Source organism: Glandiceps talaboti, chromosome 2 (assembly GCF_964340395.1).
Source record: "Glandiceps talaboti chromosome 2, keGlaTala1.1, whole genome shotgun sequence".
Classification (NCBI taxonomy): Eukaryota; Metazoa; Hemichordata; class Enteropneusta; family Spengelidae; genus Glandiceps; species Glandiceps talaboti.
Window position 1 is genome coordinate 20,142,510 of NC_135550.1, and position 16,548 is coordinate 20,159,057.

Genomic DNA, 16,548 nt, shown 5'->3' on the forward strand with positions numbered 1-16,548 from the left:
CTTGTCGTTGGTGGCGCTAATATAATGACGTAAATAACGCGGTTTATTCAAATTTTCCACGCAGTCCGCCATTTTAGTTCAGTGTGTACGTAGTCGTTTCAGCTCTGCTGATAAAGCGATTTGTCTCGTGAATTACTCGTAGGAAACTCAGCTGCAGCAAGATGCCACCGAAGACCCGAACAAAGCCAAGGGCGAAAGGGAACACTTCCAAGAAAAGGACATCGTTTTGTGGAGGTGAATTACGTTACGCTAGCGTTTGTTTGATACGGTTACATTGTAGCTGTTACTCGATGTTTTTGTAATATCACTGATACTTTCATGGTAAATCGGTATAAATATAATTTATAGAACGAGCTATGGTACATATTTTATTGGACCACATGTGTCTCACTACTACATCCGTGTTTTAGTGTAAGGTGCTGTGATTTCATGACGATGGAACAGTATTCATTCGTCATACTTTCGAACGTCCAATTTCTTGAATGTCAACTCGCTAAACAAATGTGCACACCTGCATGTAAATTTTTGTAAAAGTCGTATTGTGAAATTATTGATAAATAAACTATACTTTTCCAGATTCCTCGTCAGATGAAAGAGACATGAGTGCTGCCAGAGTCGTTTTACATAGGTTACCACGGAAATACAGTTTTGTGGTAAGTTAAGTATGGCTTTCTTCTGTGGTGGAAGACTGTGAGTGTGACATGATGTAAATGCAATACACGAACCACAAAGTTTTTACATCTCAAAGAAAAAGAGCTTTAGTTACACATCTAGTGTTACTGTGTTACATGTATTGTAGGGCCTGGCTCTAGGTATTTTCTTATATTGAGTTAGCTGCAGGGGGGGGGAGGGGGTTAGGCACAGCAGATGAATCACTTTTTACATATCAGTCCCCAGGGGAGGGCCATATTTTAGAAGATGGCAATATGGGGAGGGTCACGTTTTTAAAAAATCTAACTTTACATTATTTTGTGATATTGACATGATCCCACTACTGTCACCGGTTCCAAACTCCTACTGCTACCACTGCCACCATTGTAATGTAATATAATAGCATATGAGTGAAATGCTGTGCATTAACTGTTGTGGTGTGAGGAGAGGAGCGGGTCTCACAGTGGGGGAATAGTGTGACAAGATATTAGGGATAATACGATGGGGATATTGACCTTGGTCCTAGTTGTCAGATGTGTGCTCATCTAGTCAGTCTTTGGGAGTTCTGGCCTTCAGCTTAGCCAATTAGATCCAAACACAGGCATTGATTTAATAGAAACACAAACTAATAGTTAAAAACTATCAATGTGGTGAGATCTTTCTACTGAAAAATTCCCTGTCTCTAGTGGGATTTGATCCAAGGACCTCCTGAATACTAATCTTGGGTGCTAACAACTATGACCCAGGGAGGCAGTGTTAAAAATGTTTTTCATTGAAATGTTTGAATAGGGAGGGTAATGAATTGTATAATTTTATAGGTTAATCATATTAGGGATTCAGGTGTGCTTCATTCATTTCATTTATCAGTAGAATTGGAAATTTCATTTCTACAAATATTCTTCCCAATGACTGATAACATCATGTGATAGAATGCTGAATAGGACAAACAACATGTTATCTTCTGTTATAGAAATCAAGTACAGACACAGAAGTGGAACAACTTGAGCAAAAAGAAAATGAAGAAAGATTACAGGTAGGTGAAAATGAACTTCATAATTAATTACCCATACAATTCATCAATGCAGTCAGTAAATTATCAAGTTATGTAACAAACAATTTTTTTGCCCCAATAAAGATCAACAACTGTCAAGGTTTATAGTTTTAAGGTTACAAGAGACAATTATTATTTGACAATTTCATTTTCAGAAAACGGATCCTTATGATGGTGATATGGAGAGTAGTAGTGATACACAGAGTCAAACAGAATCTATGATGTCACCTTCACAATCATCTTTGTCATCTTCACATGAAATGGAGCAAGAAGATACCAGGAGTGTACTGTCACCATCAAGAAAATACAACAAAGTCACAAATAAAGGTATTTATTGCTTGTGTAGGATTGCAGTTGGTATATAAACCTTGTCCACACCTAAACTGATTCAAAACTGATTCAGTTAAATCGGTGTGAAACTGGTTTTTGTTCCCATGAGAAAACTAAGCAATGTATTTGAATTGATAAACAAGTTTTGAACCAATTTTGTTTTTGAATTGGTATAAAACCAACTCCTGTGGTGGTTTCAAACCAATTCAACTAATAAATCAGCTTGAAACTGATTAGTGTATGTGGGGACAGGAGAATCGATTTTGAACCTATTTCATGTGGGGACAGGATTATTAATAATATAATACTGTAAATCAAGTTTTTTTGTTTGTCATTTACTTCTGTCTTTATGAATTTGATACATATTCCAATCTAAGGCTTTTGATGAACTTAAATTTTTTTTTTATCAGATTGTTCAATGTCAGGGAAAATGAGAAATATCAAAACTTACTCAAGGAAATCAACAGACCTAAAAGAAGACTTGGGCGACAGTGGATTGTTTGTGTCACCAGACATACAAAGGGTAATGAAGTTCTCTGCATCAGATTCCTCAACACCTAAAAGTACAGTGAAAGAGAAACCAGTCGAAGAGTCATTGTTTGGCTTTGAACATCTGATGACCCCTGAGCCATTACCATTTTCCCCTGTTCAGTCCAACATGCCTATGTCATCTTTCACTTCTATGTCATCCACTGATGGAAGGTCGTCATCAGGTGTGTACAGTATGACAAACAGTTCAATAGGATTGTCATCGACGTCAGGCACATCAACATCAAAACGCAAACGAGGAGCTGGAATGTATGACATACCTATTGCAAAACCAGCAAAAAAAATAAAGAAGAAAAAGCTAACACCAAAACAGGTCAGTTATATACATTGTCAGTCATCTGTGTTATACATATGTGACTGCCATCATGTGTGAATTAATCGTATCACCATCACAATGAACCTAAGAATTGGTTTGTTGTACCCTTGTCTTAATCAGAAAGGAGATGGACTAGCTTTCCTTGGTCACCATGTTTAGCTTTGCACACTGCACTGGTGTAGATGTTTAGTATGAAGGGTCATCTTTCCTTACTCCTGTCTGTTGTATACATTTCACAGCAGACATAAAAATTTGCTGTATTGGAAATTCCGAATACATGTACATGAAGTTTTCTATGTATAGTTGACATGAGCCTATGTGCAACTGTCACTAATAATAATAATAATAATAATAATAATAATAATAAAGCGAATTTATAATGTGCCTGTTCTCTGAAGAGCTCTATGTACTTGATACATAAACAAATGTCTTCTCTTTATCAGTAGGAAATGTCCTCTTGTGCCTTCATTTTGTATTTCACTGAACTCATCATTTTAACTTTGTTTTGCAGAAAGTAGAGCTTGAAGACTGGTCGTCCAAGATGAATGCACAGTTTGATGATATAGAAATGCATGAACTATTTGTTGAGTGATGTCACTGAAATGTTGGAGACGGGAACTTGTACCCTTTTTTCTAAGAGAAAGGACACATCTTACTTTGGACAGTCATATAATTTATACTTGCCGAGTTCTATCAATTTTGGTGTCATGAGTTGGACGAGGAGAGTAGTCACTGATTGAACTGCTACTTTTTTCACCTGAACACTTTCTCTTGCACTTTTGTTTAGAATGTTAGAGAGATATGTCAACCTGATGAAAAGGAATACTGTCCAATCCAGACAAATCCAAGACATAAACAATGCACTGTATTGTCAAAACATAGTAGTATTTAGTGATCAACCATGTGTTTATGAACTACTTGTACAATGGAATACAAGATATGAAATTGTTGGATAATTGTATACATTATTTATGACCCTACAATATCTCTCCAAGACAATGCCATTGTTGTTATGTGATATTATACATTGTCTTGTCTTGGTTTGTATTTAAACCTTTTTATTCTTTGTATAATAGATACATTTGGTCTTTACAATCTTCTGACTGAAAAGATATATGAGGTCTGAAATTTTGTTTAAGTTAAGGATAGTATTTTGAGTAAAAATTACATGTTAATTTGAGCAGGGTATGTACAATAACAAAAAAAACAACATTTGAAGCTTTATGTTGCTGTACATTATGAAACTTTTCAAATTTTTTTCAGTCTTTATTATTTTGTGATGCGTGTTGGATGTCATGTGTAATACGAGCAGCACTTGTAGAAAGTTTCAAGACTTTTACATGAATATTTTCTGTGGTGCAAGGAAGCCTTTGCTGTCAGACAGTTTTTTTTTTTACTTTAATCATGGTTTTATATTGAGTAAAGTCTACAAGAATGTATGACGACTGACAATGCTAGCAAACTGTGGTATAAATCATGCAAGTTGGTCAATTATTTAGTTAGGTGTTTACAAGTAATATTGACATTTTATATATTCATTTTGTACCAAAACCACTGCCAACCTTTTTTTTTACTGAATTTCTGTATAGAACCATTAAAAGATTTTCAGTTTCAAGGATTTCTTTTGGCTTGCTGTCTTATATAAACTGTATGCAACCTTTCTCTTTACTCCACTTCTCCATTCATAAGAAAGACCAATGTACCAAACTTCTTGACATGAAACGTGTGTACTAGATCACCTATAGGAAGCATTGGATTATCTTCTTCAATTATTAGTCAACAGACACGAAGTGGTGCGACTGGAAAACAAAGCTTTCAGCTAAGGTCTAAAAAAAATAATTGTTTGGTTCTCTGGTTACCCAGCCCCACCTAGTTTTTCAAGCTGACCCTAAACTTTTTTTTTTTTTTTTTACATATTTGAGAAGAAAAAAAATTGCAAAAATTGTGAAGTCTCACAAGAAATACTGGAAGCAGAAACTGGCATCAACTTAAAAAGACAATATGAAACTTCCAATCAGTAATTGCTGTACATCTGATAAGAAACCAATAACACAGACCATATGGAAAACATAACTACCTGAAGTAGACATTCACATACGAAAAATAAAATAAAATAAAAAATCTGCCTACCCCACCTATTCTAAAATTGAGCGCAATCAGAACCACACATTTTTTATATTTAGGCCTAGGATAGACACAATTTTATTGTTACGACATGTTGATATATAAGGTATTGGATGGATGGTTGTTTAATTGTTTTCACAGTAGGGTGGCATTTCTGATGACTTCTATGATCTTGCAGTTTACATTTTAATTACAGGGTGATTAGATTCTGCACAATGGCACCGCTATCACCCACTATCTACCACATTGAACAACAGTAATCTTAGTTTGTGTTTATCACAATAAGCTGAAAGCTCGGTTTCTGCATTAGTAATTGATCCTGTAGTTTGAAGGTTAACGTGTTTCGACCAAAAATCCCTTCTTACACTTAATTTACACCTCATCCATTCAAACAATATAATTTAGAATCATTGAAACTGACTCAGCAGTTGCAGACACACACTGAACAATCTACTGCACATGATTGACTTTGATACAAAGTTGCACAATATGGGATAACAAATATTACTCATTAGTACACCAGTCATGTACAATCTTCTCTTTAAAATCTCATTGTGAACAACCATGACACCTGTCTAATTACTGGTACTACACCTGTTCTGTCATTCTCACACACCACAGCACATTTTTCTGCCAATGCAACAACAACAAAATGATGGTTACATCTTGGATGGTGACATATGAAGGTCTGTGGTTTATGATGTGTTTTGTAGATATCAAAAGAAACAAAATCTGTAAATTATTAGTTCATAAACTCACATGAAAAATAAACACACACAAACATCTCACTTCAATAAATACTCCACTTTATTTTCACTACTCGATAAAATCTCCAGGAAATGGTGTCAGTGTAACTAGCATGCAAGATCTACATGTAATATTGTAAGATAAATGGGAAGTCTTAATTATCACTGTTACAGGTACTGAACATCAAGTATCCAGTGATGCATTGAAATGAAAGATATATCAACAGAAGAAGGAAAGGGAATATCATTCCACCCATTGTCAAGTATATAAATCGTACTCAATTTTAGTTCATATATACAGGCACATATATATTTTTTGTAGACTCAATCAATTACCGTAGTTCTGATATACCTTATTTCACTACATGTTCTATAGTTCTGGTAACTGGTTGAAGAGACAACTTGCTTCTTTGACTGCAATAAGGAGTTGAAGTTCTACAATTGTTTGGTTGGGGGTGGGTGGGTGGGTGGGTGGGTGGATGGGGGGTGAAGGGACAAGCATGCATGAATGCTTTGTCATTGAGTAATCTATATCTATGGGTTTAAACTCTGCTTGATTGATGTGGGATCTATGTCTATGGGTTTTGTACGCAGTTCCTGTTTTGCTGTCAAAATCGTGACTTCATTGTGAGATAGGTGGTCTTCAATGTGTCTCTTGACCAAGTTGGCTCAACTGAAATGTATAACAATAAATATATTGGATGAGGGTGAAAGAATACAAACACAAACCTTCAGTATGTAAGTACATGTAATCGCCCTCACATATTTATCACGCTATTTTTATAAATCTTATTCAGCTAAAGTGATAACATAGTAAATGAAAAAATCAGAACATACCTACACTCCTCCTTGGTATTCCATTCAACAGTATAGTAGTTATTTATATTTACACAAATGAAAAGATTACAGCATATGCTTACCTGTCTTAGGAACTGTTGAGCATTGAGTAATTCACTACATCCATATGTAATTCTTTTTGAGGATGAACCAGCCTTGCCCTGTATAAAGATTATACAATATTTTGTTAACTGTCTACACATAATCAAACAGTTCAGAGAGTTTCCTCTTTTCTATTGTTACACAAAGTGATAGTAAATATATTTTGAGATAATTCATTTGGGAATGATGCCTCATTGGCGATAAAACAATCACCTATCAACCATTCAGCAACCCTAAGTGTTTCATCAACATCTATCCATACTCCGAGTCAGTCTCAGTCTTCTGTTAATAGCAGTAGATGTAGTAAACATTTCTTATTTGAATTTCATTCTAAATGTACAGTTCATATCACTTCAAGAAAGAGAATATCTGCTAGCTTTTAACAACTATGACTTATTCATGCATGTACTTATTTTCAATTGCTATCCTTGCGAATGAATACTTGTATACCTACGGTGTATTTCAATTTCAAGATTGCCTAAAAGTGTCACATGCCCAAGAAGAGAAATATGTTTGTTCAAACTGAAACCATACATCTATTCCAGTGAGTATGCATTGGTGACAAAATGACCGAGTCTTGCAAATTGTACTCAACTCAAAACTAAGCTTACACTCCCTTCCATTCAATCACGCAAACTTTGCTTTCCAAATAAATAACAGGTCCTTAATTACACATACCTTGACATAGTCAACCAAATTTTGATATTCAATATAGTTACCACCTCCAACCACAAATACCATGGCTTCTTGGAAAGGGGTTCTATTCCTTGGAATGGATGACCTGCAAGGAAAGGATTATCGGTACTTCATATTGCAGAGATAACAAGCAGAACAAATAAGAAACATCTGAAATACTGAACATGGTTGTGCATGATCTTTAATATATTATATCTAAAATTTCATATTTGTGCAAACTGTCAAAATACTGACTTCAGTATACCTGGGTATTATAGAGAGAAAATAATTTACTTACGCATCTGTCACTCGTAACATTTTTGGATCAAAATATCTGTAATCGTCTGTTTCTTGACTAGACTTGATTTCCATCAAGGCATCAACAACCTTAGTAACAGGCAAGTTCTGAAAATAATACCATGAAAAGATACTTATAGGAAAAAAATGTGTGTGTGTGGTACTTTGAATTCTCAGACCTGTAACTAGATATGCTGCCTTTACCAGGTGTGTTAACTTATGAAACCAGAATAATTAGAATATTCCCCAATATCATTCTTTGTTCAGCCAAGGAAAATGCTAGTGACCTAAGGGGGCTTTTGTCAGTACTAGTCCTTAGGTGAGTAGTGACAATCCTTAGGTCACTAGTATTTTCTGGCTGAATGAAGAAAAATATTGGAGAATAACATAATTATACCAGTGCCAATAAAATCAAAGAAAAATTGTGAAAAAGTAATGACAATTTTGAATGTTTTGACTCATATTTATATTTCGAACACAGCAGAACTAGTGATGCAGACATGCATTGTTGTGACATAGATGTGCATTGTCGTGAGGTAGAACGACCTGGGTATAAATTCCATATTTTTTTGTTCAACTTGGCTTGTGCATGGTATAATCAATGTTATTTAATATCCTCTTATTCACCTCAAGTATCTTTCATTTTTGTCATTATAGGGGATTTTCCTACAGATCTCAGTTACATGAAATTCATGTAATGTCGATTGCACTTGCAGCTATTTTGCTATTGTGCATGTAAACAAGTCTACACTTTTCTTAACAAAGTCTACTAGTTTTCATACAATGTTTTGTGTTGCAGCTGTACAGACTTGACCAACATAACATGGTCAGGTTTGCAAGTAAAGCTGTTACACACACCTGCATTTGCAATACAGATTTTACCATGGTACATCATGATACACGTGAAGTAAACCATCATAGACTTGTTGCCAAGTTGTGCTTTTCCTAGATGAGAGACTGCAGAATGAAAAACTACTTTGCCAGCAAATCAGCAACATAATCTAGTTATTTCAGAATGTTTTGACTTACATGTCGTTTCACTACAAGATTTTTAACACCTTCCATGACAAACTCAGAACCCTGTGACATCAGCTTAGAGAACATACTGACTGTCTTTGTACCACCTCCAGCATACATGTTGGGTGCTGAAGCCATCTTGGTGTATGCTCTACAAATACATTAAAAGAAAAAAATGTAGCATCCCGAGTATCTGGCGATTTCATATTGAAATTGGTAATGTTGTTTGAGGAATGTTATGTGCAACATGTCATTTATCGCATGAAAGTTTTATTCTCAAGTTATACAGTTTTGTTGGTATCTTGTCACCCTTGTCAACTCAACTCAACTCAACTCCAACTTCACAGAATATCAACCTTTGGGAAAAATTAACCAACATTTCCCCTTCGTTTTGATATTGCATCATCACATTATTATTCTATCAAATTCTTTACAGAGACTTCAATTATATTACAAGTATAGCTGACTGATTACAAATCAAAAGTATGAAAACACACAACACTGATTTTACAAAATGTAACACAACCATCATGAATTATGCCCTGGCAGCGCTGTCATTCTGTGAATAAGATTGCTGTCAATGAAATTGATATATCTGAAAATGGTTGCATCATTGATAATGGAGGGGGTGGGGGTGGGGTTTCCATGCTTATACTTACTTCCATCTTTTCACATAATACAATGGAGCCAGATTACAACCCTGTGCTTCCAATGCACTAGCATATTGGTCAAATTCAACCTGCAGAGAGAAGATAAGCTCTGTCATGTATAATTTAGTTCACACAAGGTGTTCCACAGATACATATTTACATATTTACAGATATGTGAAATAATCACTACATATCACAGTGCTTTATTTCATAAAATTTACACAAAAACTGTTTTTGGATGTATTAAACAATGAAGAAGAAATGTACTTTTACATAGATCACCTGCACTTTGCCATCTAATAAAAAGACAATATTTTTTGCTAAGCGTCAAAATGTTAAAAAATGTGTTTTCTTCTGTGTGAGTGCATAGAAAGTGATAGGATCTAGGAATTAGAGGAGATACTGGTTACTTGTCTATAAGTTGGTAAGTTACATTAACATGCATACATGGGTGTCAGTAGTTTTTATACAACACAGTTACCTAGCTACAAGACCAGTGAAGAATTTGCTTCATAGTTAATAATCTGTCACTCATATAGACTTTGTGTACTTACATCTGTCATTGACTGACCACATATATAGAAAATAATAAACAATCTCATTTTGTCTTCTGGCTGACCAGCATCAGGATCATTTATCATGTCGAACAGAGATTTATCTAAAGATGCTTTACTCATCAATTTCTCTTCCATTTCAAAATAAATATCTAATTTTCTCTCCTACAAGAAAAAGAAGAAGACAAAATTATTAAACATCATTATCAAACAAATCTTGTAACAGCCAAAGTTGCTATTTTGAAACTGGCTGAGGTATAGCAAGTATGAATTTCTGCTACTCAGTAGATGGAAATCACAAAAATGTGACGGTTACAAAGACTTCTATTTACATCTCATACTCACCTTGATATTGTCCAAGATTGCTGATGCTACATTTGTATGCATGTCAATTACACGTTTTTGTTCCAGCAACTCAGGAAGTGAACTGAAAGGTACCAAGTAGAAATTTACTAGTTACTCCTCTCAGTATTTCATAGTGGGAAACATATAAGATATATCATTCTTGTCAACACAGTCATTTGTAATAGTAACAACAGTAGTCGTTTCAAAAACTAGATTCCAATAAGGTAACTTTACTACATTACTAGTAACAACAGTGTTTAATGATTGGTCATTTGGGTTATAAAATGACTAACTTTGCACAGATTTGATATTGGAGAAACACGTACTCTCAATGTGTCAATTTGAAATCAGTATGATGTACTGGAATGGTAGCAGACTGGTGTCTGTGAAAGACGAGGAGTGTCATTATCAGAATAATGTTAACCGGTTTGAACAGATGATTGAGACTGTTCTTGGACATTTGTGGATCATGACATGTCAAGTTAGGAATTCTAACCAACTTAAAAACTAAATAAAACACTCCTTTCTTACCTGACAGCTGATGTAATTCTTGCAGTGTTATCTGATAACATACTAATGGCACTATCATCCTCTCCTTCTAATCCCTACAACAATCAACAGACAAGTCTTACATTACTGAAATATAATTACAATCTTTAATTATACCACATGAGTAATAAATATGAAAGCCAGTAATACAACAATCCAAAAATGAAAGCAAATGCAGGTGAGTATATGACTAGGTGTACTGTCACTTGATTTCACCCACAACTCTTCTAGGTGTCAACGAACCAAGAAATTAATTGTTATCACAAGGATGGGGATGGGGGGGGGGGGGGGGATTAAACTTCCCCAGATTCATAGACACTTTAGTTGCTGTATCAAGGTGACATGATACACATGGTCATGACTTCTAAACATCAAATACATGGTGTTTTTGTAAATTGCAAACATATAACTTGGGTGTATTAATACCATCAGCAAGTGAGTAAGGGTCAAGATGCCTTCCTAAGAGTAAATTTGTTTTCAATTCTCATACATTGGTACCTAACTTTACTTACCATGGCACTTTTTAGCCTCTTGACTTCATCTTCTGAGGCTCTATATGACTCTAATTCACTCTGTACTGCTTCTGCCACCATAGGGAAGGGACTGTTAAAAACAGAAGATTTTGAATGTTATAAAAAGTGTTTGGCATAAGTTGTCAGACAGATGACATAGTCACTTTGATAAACATTAATGACAAACACACAAATCAAACAAAGAACATCTCATTACCTTCCTTTGTGTTGACCCCAGAATTTATCTTTGGGGTTGAGGTCATATGTTTTTGTTTTCTTCTTTGGTCTAGCACCTGAAGGGGAGGCTGAATGTGTTTCTGTTGTTTCCTCTATTACAACTTGATTCAATTTCAAATCCTGTATATTCAGGTAAAAAAAAAGGGAGTGAGAAACCCACACTTTGTTTTACTATAGTATTCTCAATGAGCAATGAAATCTATAAAGTACATACATTGTATTATGAAATCTAAACTTTATTATCTGTATGTTACAATAGACTAGAAATAGGAGTAAAATCCTACAGAATTTCACACCAAGTATGAGTACAGACATCATTTATAATTACTTATTAATAATATTTATTCAGTCTTTCTTTACTATAGGCATGACATCCTACATTATAAACTACAGGTAAGTTTTGATAATACTTACAAGAACATCATGAGCCAACGCTTGATATGTCCATGTATGATGTAATGGTGTAGCTAAATCCATATTACGGTCTAATATGACCAATAATGGTCTCTGAAAACTGCAGTGAAAAATACACGAGGTCAAGTTATTGACAAAGGCAAGGATTCTAAAAGTCAAGTTTATATTCAATAATTGAAATGAATGACAGTCTCTGTTCATAGGTGTGTTCGAAATGAAACTTTTAAATTATAATATTATATGTCATATCATTCATATATCACATCACCTGTCAGTCATAAATCTATTCACTAATATGAGATCACTTTCCTATCACCTGTTGCATAGTTTTGCTGCAGCTTAATTTGCAGCTATACAAATAACATTCACAGGAATTCATATTCATGATGTGTTCAAGGAAAGCCAAGCTATTTCTCCATTGGATAACTCTTCACAAACACATCATACTCATGAACCAACAGTTAGTGTTACCACGATTAAAAAGTTCAACCTACCTAACTTGTCCTGACTGAATGCTATCTGTTGTAAACAGACTATTGCGTGCATCTCGTAAATTTTCTCTAAGCTTCTTATCAAGTTTCTGAAAATTAAATATACGAAATACATTCAGTGAAAATGATGAAACTCTTTTTTTTTTTACAAACTCCTCACTTCACAAGTTATATACTAGTGATTCTTAAAATCTGTCCTTTTAATTAAACTTTCAATTTTTTTTTGTCAATCCAATAAAAAAAGTAATGGTATCCTTTTCTTTTGGTAAGATTTGAGAAAATATTTACAGTGACTTGATTCATTTACATGCTTAAAAATCATTGCTGTTGACATTATTTTTTTATCTCACAGGTACAACTTGATTGTTATCATTTGAATTCTACGAATGTAATTTTTTGACATGAATAACACCGTCAATGCACTCACCTCTGCTACCATTTCAGCAGCATTGCCCCTTGGACATCTGATAATGGGTACAGTTCCAAGGGTCACAAAAACTGAAAACAAACTATTCACCATAATATCCATAATTTCTTCTATTTCTGTATCTTTTACATCACCACGGTTTATAGCTGAAAGGAAAAAAATTCCACAAGGTTTGAGAAGTTGAGTTATATAAAACTGTCAAATCTTTGTCATACTGTTTTGGGGAAAATTTTGTTTGAAACGCTGCACAAAATCATGTATTTATCTGTGGGTGAATCAGAAGTGAAATCAATATATTATATTTACAGCTGCATTTATGTATGAGGATCTGATGACAATCTGCAAAACATAATGAGGGCATATAATATCATAATCTGAAAGCGTACAAAGGGCCATACTGAAGCTGTGCTTTTTTATTGCATTCTGAATGAACATCTAAATGACAGCTGGAAAATGTATATAGAGTTTTGTAATTATAATTTTCATTCAGTTAGAGTGTTGAAATATACAAGCATCTTGCAAAAAGTATTTAATTTTTTCTCATAATGCCTGTGGGCAACATGAGGGACACATCCTAGTAAGTCGAGGCAAGTAATAACAAATTCAATAGTTTTACTTACTATAATATGAAATGGCTGATCTATCTTGGTGTCTTATTGTGTACATGTCATCTTCGAGAGTGATGAAGTTCAAGTACTGATCAAAGATCTACAACAAACGAACAAAGAGGAAATAACACATGTATTCTAATCGATATCTACAAGAAAGATATCAGTTTGGGAAGGTGATAAGTTACATGACAATGAATAGTAAACATTATAAAACTCATACAATTGCACTGTTCTAAGGTTTGTCAAACTGAAAATTATCATAAATATGTATCTACCTAGGTGGTATTATAACTGACATTATCAGGACTATCTACTGACAAGCTGAACAATCACTTCATTTTACTCTAGATACCCTGCACTTCACAGAGCACTGAACATATTATAAAACCTCAAAGAAATAATTTATTTATGTGTGTTTGCAATAACTTCAAATTCCATTGCTATGATTATGATGTATAATTCATTTATGATGTAGCACAATATGACACTCACTTTTGAAATGTGAGTGACTGCATTGGATTGTAAGGCAGCACTAGCTAGATCTTCTAGTCTCTGTCTTGACACAGCTGATATGAAATTTAAGTAATAGGACTCATACAGCTGACTGTTCAGATCCTGCAGGAATAAATAAAAACAATTAGAGATGAATGAGTTGCTGAAAAACTACTGACTTTAGAGATGCAACTCTTCCTCAAAGCACACATCATTTATTAAGATATATATTGATTTATTATATTGTAAACCATCTCACCTCCACCCTGGGTATGCATTGAGTGCTGTAATTGAGAGCTAGGTGTACTATGCACACTAATGAAAATTTCATTGACTACAGTACTTCATAGAGTACACAATCATCATAAAATGTCCCCATTCTCAATCTATTCTAGTGGATATACCAAATCTGTACAATGGCAACAACTACTATCCTGCTGTCAGAACGATAGTGTACGAATCTTACCTGTGAGATTCTTTGAATGTTCTCTTCACTTGGCATAACAAAGTAGATTGCTGGAACATCTTGTATGGGGTCTCTATCAGAATGCAAAAGTCTGCATACGTGGAAAATCAAAAGACAAAAATCATTTATATCTTATATAAGATTTCAATCCATCAAGATGTAAACAGAAATCCTAATTTTTATTCATTTGACTGCAACTACTCATCTTTCCCCTATCAAGGAGTTATCCATATTTCTCTTTCACGGAGGAGACATCATACAGAAGAAATATGAGGTTTTAATTTCAGTATGTGCACTTAAAATGGAAATGGCTGTCAGAGAGTTTCGATTGATATGTTAGAACACCTAAAGATGAAACACTGCACGAAATGATAGATTCTAGATTTCAGTCAAGGGTTTATGCAGCAACACAATTACAATATGATGACTATATTATTCACAACATTATGGGAAACTGGGTGGGTATGGGTACAATATATGGTTCCCGTCCACAGGTGCACAATACAAAGAGTTTTTCTAGCCTGTCCAAAAAAAACCGCAATAAATCTACAAATGATAACCAATGACACCAGACCTGGAATAAGTCAGAACTGCTGCAACATACATTTTTACTCAAAATGATTCAAAATTTTCTGTCCTAGCCCTACTTGTATGGCTGTAGTGAATGTTGCACTCCACACAGGTGGGGGGTGGGAGTATGGGGTCGAGTGACAATTTAGAATCGAGTCATGGACCCAAACATACCATGTAAGCAGGGCCATTTCTGTTAATACTTTAATTAATTACATGCATGGCTTCTATGGTGGTAATGTTAAATTTGTGTTGCAAAGATGATACTTAGTAAAAGGGATGACTGGAAAAAGTCATATACTTACAAATGAAGAGTTACACCCATATCTCTCAGTTCCCTGACAGAAAGTAAGGGTGATATTATGTCTTGTCCAAATCTGTCGTACACTAACACTTTCCATACTGGTTCTGTAGTATTTACTTTACTGGGTGTTATATTTAAGTTTAACATGCGCTTTAAAGCAGCTGTAAGGAATATGGAGAAATTCATTACACATAGTTTTGTCAACAATTGTGTTTAGATTACATAACTTTTAATAATGGAATCAGTAGTAGGACAGATTTTTGGAAGATATTTTGTTGTTGACGTTACAACTTACAAGGATGAGAAAGTTATTGAAACAGGCGGAGCACTTTCCAAATTTAAACCCCCACTTACTAGGTTTTTAATATCATACAAATACTCAAAATGTCATTATTGTAAATTGATATCAACATTGTTCAATTTTGTTGTCTACGAAGTTGTACTGTACTTTGAATGACGTTAACCTACGAAACTGTTCAACAATAAGCTGTATATAAAGTAAATACATTTTAATTTAAAATGTATTTTTTAAAATTCTTTTGTATGCTACAGTGTACTGTAATGCAAATAGGGATTCCCCCCGTCTATGATCTTATCAAATTTACCGGACATACAAACTAGCCATCTATCCCGTGTTATGAATCCCTACAGTCAACATCTGTTTTCATGACAGTGAGATTCAACGATTTGAATTTTCATTTTTGGTTGAAACTGCTATCATTGATTACCTTCGCCTTACATCACAATTGTAACATTCGATACAAAAAATACGAGAATGAGAACAAAACCAGGAAGTTTTCACCTACCGATCTGTTTTTCACGAATGGTTGCCGCCATCTTGGAGTTTGCTACGCATGCCCTGTAGACGTGGCATTGGGATAAACCATTTCATTTTGAGAGGTAGGTTTCACCACAGTCCCTCTCTATAGAGTTTCACAGACCATTTCTATTAAAGGGTCAGCCATTTGATATCTAATAGGACACATCAATATTATTTCCTAAAGTATTTGGGAAATGTTAATATTGTATTATTAGTACACACATATAAGATGTTACTCATGTTACTTAGGGACGATAGCACAATATCGCATAAGCTCAACAAACGAACACAGGTCAGCGCCTCCTCCCTCTCAACAAACGTTCACAAGTGCAACATCAAATGTTTATATGTGATGTGAAACTCTGATGAAAACCATAGCAATCACGATCCATGTAATGTAAAAACATGATT

The 16,548-nt window shown here is 34.5% G+C and overlaps 2 protein-coding genes across 2 annotated transcripts; one reads left to right on the plus strand and one right to left on the minus strand.

Annotated features, from left to right (window-relative positions):
- The first annotated feature begins 72 nt into the window (after window positions 1-72).
- On the plus strand, window positions 73-4,437 carry LOC144445344 (uncharacterized). The gene is made up of 6 exons (XM_078134886.1): window positions 73-234; window positions 577-653; window positions 1,622-1,684; window positions 1,858-2,029; window positions 2,443-2,894; window positions 3,409-4,437. Exons 1-6 carry the CDS (start codon window positions 162-164, stop codon window positions 3,487-3,489), a joined length of 918 nt encoding a protein of 305 aa, XP_077991012.1. The 5' UTR covers window positions 73-161; the 3' UTR covers window positions 3,490-4,437.
- Window positions 4,438-5,810: 1,373 nt separating this feature from the next.
- On the minus strand, window positions 5,811-16,171 carry LOC144446894 (sec1 family domain-containing protein 1-like). Its single transcript, XM_078136743.1, has 19 exons — window positions 16,124-16,171; window positions 15,319-15,478; window positions 14,444-14,534; window positions 13,978-14,100; window positions 13,495-13,582; window positions 12,875-13,020; window positions 12,451-12,536; window positions 11,957-12,056; window positions 11,523-11,662; window positions 11,306-11,396; window positions 10,776-10,849; window positions 10,245-10,326; window positions 9,900-10,064; window positions 9,355-9,434; window positions 8,708-8,846; window positions 7,680-7,786; window positions 7,385-7,487; window positions 6,688-6,765; window positions 5,811-6,440 (listed from the first exon to the last, which is right to left on the minus strand). Exons 1-19 carry the CDS (start codon window positions 16,152-16,154, stop codon window positions 6,411-6,413), a joined length of 1,914 nt encoding a protein of 637 aa, XP_077992869.1. The 5' UTR covers window positions 16,155-16,171; the 3' UTR covers window positions 5,811-6,410.
- Between the last annotated feature and the right edge of the window lie 377 nt (window positions 16,172-16,548).